A 10,220-nucleotide genomic window follows, 5' to 3' on the forward strand; every position below is an offset into this window, starting at 1 on the left:
ATATAACTATATAATGTGTAATCATAATTATAGAATAATTGTGTGATAATAATCATCATACGTAATTTGCCTTCACTTTGAGGGATTTCTGTAACAGAAGCACCTTGAATTAATCATCTAAAAACATTTTTTTTTCTTTCTCCTAAGACAACTTCCAGAACTTCCATCTAAAAACCTGTTTTTCAACATGAACAATCGCCAGCATGTGGATCAGCGTCGCCAGGGTCTGGAAGATTTCCTCAGAAAGTGAGTGTCCAGACACTTCTGTGGCCAGACAAGGGGTGTGAGCAAGCGCTTTGCAAGAGCTGCATGGTGGCGTGGGGAAGAATGTTCCTGTTTCTGAAATGCGAATAATCTGCACTAAAGCGAAACCCACTGGTCCATTTCCTATATTAGAGCACCATCTTGTGGCTCACATCATCTGGTACATATTTGGGACCAAGTCTTCCAGGAAGAAAACAATGAACGAATTCAATTAGATAACAAATACATGGTCCTTTAAGCTGTCAGGCAGATCCAAATTACATGGGAGTTTAGCTGACAAAAGTAAAAATTTGCCAGGAAACAAATATGCCTACTTATCAAAAGGTGCTTCTTAAAAACTGCCTTTGTTTACAATGCTTAGAATTTACAGACCAAAATCAGTTCAATAATGGGCTGCTAATATCCTTCTGGGTTCCTCTAATGGTTTAATGCTGATCTTTGAAGGGAATGTTTATAAAGGAGTATTTGGTGGCATGTGAACAGTCTCAGTGAGTTATTAACTCTGGATTACTCTGTGATGGTGGGCATTGCAGTTAAAGCTGCCTGAGTTCACACTACCAGTGATTCCCCCGCCCTGCCCCTCCCCGGCTACTCTTTGGAATGCTGGAATACCCAGAATGCTAGAGGCCATATAGCACACTGATTTACACCCAGACTCCGAGGCCAGGCTAGCTGGTTTCAAATCCTCACTCTGCCACTTACTAGCTGGGGGCTTGGGCAGATCATTTACCTTCTCTGCCTGTGTCTTCCCATCTGTAAAATGGGGTAATCATAGTACCTACCTCATAGGGTTGTTGAGAAGATAGACGAGTTAGTGACTGTAAAGCACTCATGACAGTGTCTGGCATGCAGTGTGTGCTGTCTTCATGTTGGCTGTTAGTATCTTAATGTACTTAGACATGAGACAGCTTGTGCTTTCCTAATTTCCAATTTTGTAGATAAGGAAATAGGCTGAGTCATGTGACTGCTGGTTAGTGACAGGACCCAATCTCCTGAACTGTTTCTTTTTCTAGTAGTTTCAGGATCTGAAGTCATCTCCTTTGGGGTTCACTAAATAGGACCTTAGAGCTAGCCTGAAATAATATATTGCCTCCTCCCCATTTGGCTCTCTCATAAAGGGTTTGGATATTAAGTATGCACATTAATATTAATATTTATTTCTATTAGATTGACTTAGTGCCTTTCCTTTGAAGGTGTCCTAGAGACATACAAAAAGATCCAAGATTATAAATTGAGGGAGAGTGGGCAAATGAAGAGAAGCCAGAGGATTAAACATGGCAAGAGACCAGAAGAACAGATGAACAGAGCCAAGTCCTCCAAAAACATTTCATTGTATTTTTGGGGGATATCACAGGCATGGCAGAACAGAGACCTGGCCAGGTTTTTCCTGCCTTTTCCCCTAGAGGAGGCCTCTGATTTTAATTGTTGTCTCTATGAGGCCAAGGTGGCTGATGGCCTCTCCCTTGAGATGTGGTCCCCGCCACACAATTCTACAGAGTTGCCTGTCCCTCAAGCTGTGGCAGCTTGTCTTCTATAGGGAAGTCTTATTTCAGGTCAGAAGACAGCACATGCCTCTGAATTATATAGCTAGTTAAGTGCAGGGTATATGTTTTTGACGAGGAATTACTTCGTTGTTTTGAACACAACCTTTCTATCCACAGTTGATCTACCCAAATTAATGACCTTGTGAGTGTCATTCAGCCATAGTGGGGTTATGCTTGTGCCAGGTTATTTTTGCATAGTGCATGGTTTGACTGTTTGCTGGTTGTATTTGATGCAGATGTCATAGTAGAAAGTGTCCTGGTTCAGGAACTCAAGGAGCTGAGTTCTAGGTCTCCCATAATCATGATTCCTGGTTTTTTTGGTAGCTGTATATGAGCCTTGGAGCAGTCACTTCATTCCTTTTAAGCCTTTGTTTGCTATAGAGTGGGGTAATATTACCCACCCATAGCCAACCTCACTGAGTGGTTGTGTCCTACAGATGAAAAGGACTTGAAGAAACCTCCAAAAACCATGCAGCGATCCTTCATTCAACAGAGGTTTATTAAGTGAATGCTTAATCCTGTGTGCTGCGGACATAGGACTGCACAGAATGAACAAGTCCTTGTCCTCCTGACACCTCCATTCTAGTGGGGAGCACTGTGTACATATCCAGGGCTACGGCTAGATTCATTAACGCTGAATCTGGATTGCCATCCGACTGGGTTGTCAAATCATGGAGTTGGCAGGGGGTTCTCTTGTGATACCATTTGTTCCACTGTGCTATGTGAACATTTGCCTACAAGTTAATATTTCACTTTAAAAATGAAAGCTGGTGCTTCTGCACAGCCTAAACCTGAAGGAAGTGAGGAGTCAAATACCACAGGGCTGGCTTCAGGCCTGACCTGAGCTCTGCGGCCCCTGCTGACCCTCCCCAGCCTCCCTTCTGTGTCCTTCAGATCTGTGCTTCCCTGGGTTGTGTAAGGCAGCACCCTCGACGTCTTTGCCCGTGGTGCGCTCTACCCTCACCCAACCCAGGTCCACTTTAGGAAACTGGATGTGATGTATACCTCGGCCCTGTGTCTTGGCCCCAGTCTGACATCCTCTGAACCCCCATTGGTTACCTAAGTAGGGCCAGCCATCAATAGCCTGTACCTTGTTCGTAGAGGAATTTTAGAAACCACAGCATTAAAACATGGAAACATGCTTGTATTGTAGGTTTTTAGCATGTATTTTTAAAGCCTGGTTTTCATGTAAGTTTTGAAGTTATGAACCAGAAGCACTAAATATGTTCAAACCTTTTGAAACCACAATGTCTTTGTATATGTGTATATATACCTATTTTTCTTTAAGGTCATTTGTGAAATGATACATATTTAATAAGAAAGTACTGATCTTTGTAGAGGAATTAGAAAATTGTTTCTTTGACTAGGTGCCAAATAAGAATCATTTCTACCATTTATTGAACACTTTCTATGTGCTTGGCATTTTACATGTTTTAGTCTCAGTATTTACAAAAATCTTAGGAGTTGGATATTATCTCAGTTTTATAGATAAAGAAATTATAGGAAAGGTGGATGTACTATATGAATCCCAGGACCTGGCAAATTTAAAATTAGCAGTACTCTTAAATGCTGGCTAAATTTGCTATGATTGTGAGATTTTTCAAATATACTCATTTTTTTTCAGTCTTAACTATAATCTCCCTTTTGTATTCTTGCCCCTGAGTAATTATAAACGTAAAGTAACTTCTAATAGTTACGAAAAGTAAGTTATAGGCTAAAAAACATAAACTCAGTAAGTCTCCAACGATGGAAAATGGAATTCCTACTAATTTTTAGGTTTGAATGGGATTTTCAGTTTAGGTTTGAACAGATTTATTCATGAGTGGGAGCTACTTTCCTTCTTTACTGAATTCATCCCATTAATACAACTACATTTACCCTACAGTTTAGTAGTATCATGGTTTTGTATTTCTTCAAATATTAAGGAATATTAAAGTTTTTTTTACAAAAGGCTAGTGTTGAACCATGACAGCTAGTTTTACACACACACGATTTTTATGTCTTTGTATTCAATAGAGGGCACCACAGCACAGATCATGAATGTCTTCAATGAAGATTTGTAGGTTTTATTTTTTCTTATAGTAAGAGCTAAACAGGCTGAGTTAATTTTTTTTCCTACATCAAACTGCTAATCTTCCATGTACTATACAGATGTGTATATATATCATTGTATTGGGTTCAGTAGACCCAGGACATCCTTAGTTAGGATGAAATGATTTTGCATAGCTATATATTGTTCTTAGCTAAACCATCATATAATACATCTAATAAAGTCATGTTGAGGAAAACTGTGCTTTTCAACTGTGTCCAATTTAGGGAAAAAACCAGATTTTTCTTTGTTTAGTCTAAAATTGTTATGGGGAAAGGAATAACTTCTGATTTGCACTATAAATATCTTTTTAGAAATTATTTTAAAATCCTAGAGGCTATTTTTCATTCCTTTTATAAAGATTTGAAAATCATATACTTTTTAAATGGAGGTTTCTACAAATGACATTTTATTGACTGTTTTACAAAGTACTCTTTATATTAGGTTTGAAATTGATTTTCTGCTATTAGATTTGTTTGTGGAAAATATGGCACAAACATGACTAAGGAAAAAATAAGATTTAATATTATGATGGTGGCAGTCACAGCCCTCTCTGATAGTAAGCCAAATAGTACTCAGAATAAATTAATTATGCTCACCTAACCAGATGGGAAAACACTCTCAAAAATTTTCATTTTAAATTTCAGAATGAACTGACTATAAAATAAAAAGCATATAAATACATTTAAAAATTATTTTTGCTTATTTAAAACTCATACTCATGGAGTATGGTGGCATGAATTTAGCCAGAGAAACAGAGGAGATTCCAAAGACCAAAACGGTCTAGCCGACTGACTGGTTTGAACTCTAGGCCTGGGGAAGTGTTCAGATGTCCCCTCCTCAGCCACATCTTTCTCCCTCTTTGGAATTGTGAGCTGGGTGAGCCTGGCTCCTTCTCTTTTCATCTGTGTGTCCTCCAGATGGCAGTATTGAGCAGAAAAAGAAAACACCGGGAAATAATGAGTCTAATGTACAGTAAAATTGGAAATTGAATTATAGCTCAAGAAAAAGGACAGTAGCCTTGAGGTCCCGATCAACCTGGACTCTGATCACTTTTGTTTGCTGTACCCATGTGTTAAGTTACTAGCAAGTTAATAACAACACGTGAGCGGTTCAAGGCTCAGTAGAATTGCTTCAGACATGAAATAAAGCTAAAATGAATTTGTGTCCAGTATCATTGGCATTAGTGCTCATTACTTTTGTGGTGTAATGCCTCAAACCATCTAAAATCAATTTTAAAGATTACCCATTATTTTATAAAGAAAATAAAACACATTTCTAACAGAAACAAAGCTGTGAGTACAATCCCATGAACAGTTCCTTGTACTGATGGCAGGCAGGAAACCGCTGACAGAGGCCACAGGAAACAGTCTGCTCACTTCACAGACTTCACGATCCAAGTTCATATTAATGGATTGTTGTCTATAACTCTTCTCTTAATCTGAAGTATTTAAAACCAGAATGGTAAACATTTGTAAATGTAGAAAATAAATCTCAAAGAGTAAAGAGGGATTTACTACTCAGCTACTTGTACTTGGTGAATTAATCATTATCATGTGACATGGTCATCTTCTGGGAGGACCCAGGGCTGAGGACACAGAGGGAAAAGGAAGGATTTAGCTGTTTTGCTTGAGGTTTTGCCTTTTAAAAAGCACAAAGGTTTTACTTTTCCTTCTAATAGACCAATAAAGAATATTTTCTCAAACTGTAAACCTGCTGAAGCAAAGGGGACAGCTAGATTTTGGTTTTAATACTGTGCATTTTTAGGCATTTTTGCCTTTGTTGAGAAATAATTGTTTTATTTTGTAGAAAAGGACTTATTATAATGGCCTTGGATTTTCACTAAACTGATATTAATGGCCAAAAGAGATTTACTTTCCTTATTACTTGTTTAAACAAGCAGAATATAAGGTAAGGTTCATTTGGTCTGAAATACATCATCTATTTTTCACAGATCGTTATACTGGAAATATCTTTTGTTGAACAAAACTCTACTTGGTTTTAGTGTTTTAGTTTTGTCCCCTATATCTGGTCTTAGTGTCTCCTCTTACATAATTATTGAACTATTATTCGTACAGACTAAATTATCATATGTCAACATCTTTGCTAAAAGATAAATCAGTTTTTATTTAAATATAAAGGTATACTTTGATTGGATTTCATATTCTAAGATGTGCATTTCAGAGAAAACACATTCACTGATATGAATTTGAGCATCTATAGATTTTGCTACAGAATAGTTTTTAATCTTCCATGTAGTCCTGATGCCCTGGTTGAAATCTGTTCTGTCTTTGTAAACTTTGATCTTGAATCTGGGAAGAGCAGTATGTACTCATCACAACATTATCATATTTTAATTATATATATGGTAAAGTTGGCTGGGATCAATTTTATTTGGTTCCTCATTTTGACAACACACAGATTCAGTGCTCCTAAAGATTTTGGAGAAATTTATAGTTAACCTTAAGTATTAAAAAAAAGCCATCTCTCTCATGAGCTGTTGTAAACATGCACTTAAGTATATAACTATACTTGTAAAGTTTTAAAATGTAAAATATGCTGAGAATTGTATCGACTTCTTCATATAATTTTTAATAGTAGTTGAAAGTTTTGATGTTTCATGACAGCCTATCCCATAAAGATCACTGAGTTGACATGCTATTGGCAGTAAATTTTTTAAAGTAGAATAAATTTCTATGACTATTTAAGCAAAATATTTCCATAATTAATCCACATGGTAATAACAGATGGGTAAATTGAAGAAATGTCCTTGAAGTTATTCTTTTAACAGATGTTCTTAACTATTAGCTTCATGTTTTTACCCACCTAAATTTCCAAATAATTGAATAAAAGTTAACATGTGCTTTCCTCCCCTTAATGGGCAGAGCCCATAATTGATACAAAGTTTACCACAGGAGAGAAATTACCTTCAGTGGTACATTTTCTAATGTTTTTCTTTCTTCTACCCTATCACTGACCATCCTGTTCACCAATTATTTTTCCTTTTTTTCTATTTTAATACAGAGTCCTACAGAATGCACTTTTGCTTTCAGATAGCAGCCTTCACCTCTTCTTACAGAGCCATCTGAATTCAGAAGACATTGAGGCGTGTGTTTCTGGGCAGACTAAGTATTCTGTGGAAGAAGCAATTCACAAGTTTGCCTTGATGAACAGACGTTTCCCTGAAGAAGATGAAGAAGGAAAAAAAGAAAATGATATAGATTACGATTCAGAAAGGTATTTCCTTGCATTTTGATTTAATGTATATGTATTTATGTAACACATAGTGCACATATGCATGTGTATAGATATATATACACACTTCACTTTTTTGTTGATATAATACTAAGATAATGAAAAAATTAATTGACTGAGATTTTATTGAGCTGTGACAGCTCATCATAGTAGTCTTCACACACACCTCCACACTGAATTAATGAATGCAGTAGGAATTCAATTATTTGCATTCTGATTATGTGACTTTCATTTAGTCAGACTTGAATTATTCGCGTTTAAATTATCTAGCTAAAAAAATACCCAACTGCACTCCAAATGGCTAATTAAAAGTCCAAATTTCCTGTCTCTCTTTGTGACTGGAGATAATTAAAGTTCTCCTCTGTTACTCAGGCTTTGAGTGTGTTGTGAAAACCAATTTCCTCTTTTTATTATTTTCCCCCTCTCTTCTTTTCCAGTTCATCCTCTGGGCTTGGACACAGTAGTGATGACAGCAGTTCACATGGATGTAAAGTAAATACAGCTCCGCAGGAATCCTGAAAAATAATTCTAATGTTACTATCTTAGGAATAGCAAATTATGTCCAGTCATAGAGAAGAAAGCTTCGTAATAATACATTCTTACCTAAAGCTCACTGTCATGATGTTAGGTATTTAAATTCTTAAAGCTGTTGGGTTGTTTATTAGTGGTATTTTTATGTTGTCTTATTTTAGGTAGGCTTCTGTGTAAAGCTAAAAATCCTGTGAATGCAATACTATCCTTTACAGGCAGGCATTATTGGTAAACAAGATCTTGCCCTCAAATGAAATGACTTACATGCTTTAAAAAACCTAGTTGGTTTTATTGAATTTAAAAAGATAGGCAACTAAGTAGCATTTAAAATCAAGATAGAGCATTCCTTCTTGTATCAGTGGGGCAGTGTTACCGTAAACAGTAAACACGGTGTATATGTTGTTAACCCCTATGAAGAGTAACATTGTAGACCAGACTGCCTCTCTCAGACATGTGGCTGATATTTTGTGGATACCTCCTGTGCACTGGCAAAACACTATACGCTTTTGGGTGTTCGACTGAAATATTTTAAGAGTATTTAACCTTTCCAGTATTCTGTTTCACGCTTAGATGGAAATGTATCTTATGAATAGAGACATATTAAAATAATGTTTACATCTTAGAAAAAACATAGATAGTGCTAGTAATATTACTTATAATTCCAGTATATAGATTCAGAAATACATTTTCATTGTCCAAAATCAGCTTCAACAAATGGTTTCTGGAGACAAATCATTTTTTTTCATTATCATTGCATAATTAGAACTACAGGTTAATGATTTATTTTTTGACTAAATGTGCAATTTCTTATCACTAGATAACTTTCAGTATCAGTGGTGGTTACTTACTACTTAAATCAGAGGAAGGATTTTATAAAAATAATAAATTTAATTTTACCAATAAATATTCCCATAATTTAGAAAAGGATGTCAACTTGCTAATTTCAGAAATAATTATTCATTTTTTAAAAACCCCTTCTTTTAAAGCATCTACTTGAAGATTGGTATAATTTTCATAAAATGTCTTTTTTTTTAGTGTCCCAAAGATATCTTAGATAAACTATTTTGAACTTCAGATTTCAGATGAGGCAACATTTTCTTGAGATAATTACCCAAGTTTCTTCCATGTTGAATGGTACAAAATATTTCTGTGAAACTAACAGGAAGATATTTTCAGATAACTAGGATAACTTGTTGCTTTGTCACCCAGCCTAATTGAAGAGTGGCAGAAGCTACTACAAAAAGCAACCTTTTCATTTTCACTAGGAGTTTAAAAGCTATTGTATTATTAAAAAGTCTTTACAATGCTTGTTTCAAAGAACCAACAGAAAAAAAAAGCTAACAAAACTAAGAACTAACATTTAAAAAATTAAATTTAGAATGATTTCTTTAATTTGTCCTTTTTTTCTTTGGTCTAAAACATTATTAATTTTTTGTAAATATTTTGATTTAATGTGTCTTAGATCCTCATTATTTTAATACAGGAAAAGAAAAAGATTTAGTAATTTCTTTTTTTTTAAATTATACTTTTATGTTCTAGGATACATGTGCACAAGATTTAGTAATTTCTTACCATGCTAATATGTAAAGTTTATGCCATCCAGGCATTTAAGAGCGATCCTCATCCCTTCAGCAATATGTGTTTGAGTTCACACTATTTCTGTTTTACAGCAGTTTTGAAAAACACATACTATGCCACCAATTGTCATATTATTTTTAGATGATGTAACATAACCATCAAAATTAATATTAATGCCTAATATTTAGTATGTAAATGTCATGAGATCATTTTTACATTAAACAGGAAAAAAAATCAACTTTGCCGGATCACTTATTTTATACAAGAGACTATATTCTGCCTTAGACCAAAACTCAGTGTTTTTTATTTTTTATGAGGAAATTTGGTAAAACATGGTTTAATATTAACTATAGTTGTACATATTTGAGGCATTTAGCCTTGGTTCAGTTGTTTCAGTGTCCACACTCTGGCTTCTTAAAACTGATTTCTTGCAGCCGAGATATTTAGATGAACTTCAGTTTCCAGTGGTTTTCTTGCTTTGTCTCTTATTTTTCCCTGGCATATTTTTTATAAAGCTTTCTTTAGGGAAAAGAAAATAATTACTGATGTAACTAACATGAATAGATGTTTATTTAACACTATTTTTAATATGACTTAAATATAAATAATTCTAATCCTGGATTCTTTATGGTTACAATACAGCAAAACTGCATTTTCCCTGGCTAATTCTGAAAGGGTAAACTATTCACCTATAAAGCCAACTTACGTGTTTTGTTGTAGAACTAGATTTATATATAACCCAAAGGTGTCAACAGTGAACGTCAACAACCTGTTACTGAGGCTTCTTACAAAGTCTCACTTAGAAGAAAGTTACTTAATTCTAGTTAAGATTTCAAGTTTTAAAAATTACTAGGGACAAGTATTTATTCTTAAGCAGATACTATTCCTTAAGATGTTAAGTATCTTGCCAGTTTTTCAAACCTAGTCCACATTTCATTGAATAATTAAATACAAACAAG

General features: G+C 35.0%; 1 protein-coding gene across 3 annotated transcripts in view; it reads left to right on the top strand.

The window, feature by feature from the left end:
* Window positions 1–9,499, top strand: part of SNX10 (sorting nexin 10) — an 84,159-nt gene extending 74,660 nt beyond the window's left edge. For all 3 annotated transcript variants that reach the window (XM_009203198.4, XM_009203197.4, XM_031665329.1), the window contains 3 exons: window positions 148–246; window positions 6,922–7,134; window positions 7,590–9,499. In XM_009203198.4, the coding sequence (XP_009201462.1) occupies window positions 148–246; window positions 6,922–7,134; window positions 7,590–7,671 (394 nt within the window). In that variant the 3' untranslated portion in view covers window positions 7,672–9,499. The remainder of the gene's footprint in view (window positions 1–147; window positions 247–6,921; window positions 7,135–7,589) is intronic.
* Window positions 9,500–10,220: the final 721 nt, after the last annotated feature.

The sequence above is a fragment of the Papio anubis genome, chromosome 4, assembly GCF_008728515.1.
Source record: "Papio anubis isolate 15944 chromosome 4, Panubis1.0, whole genome shotgun sequence".
Lineage (NCBI taxonomy): Eukaryota > Metazoa > Chordata > Mammalia > Primates > Cercopithecidae > Papio > Papio anubis.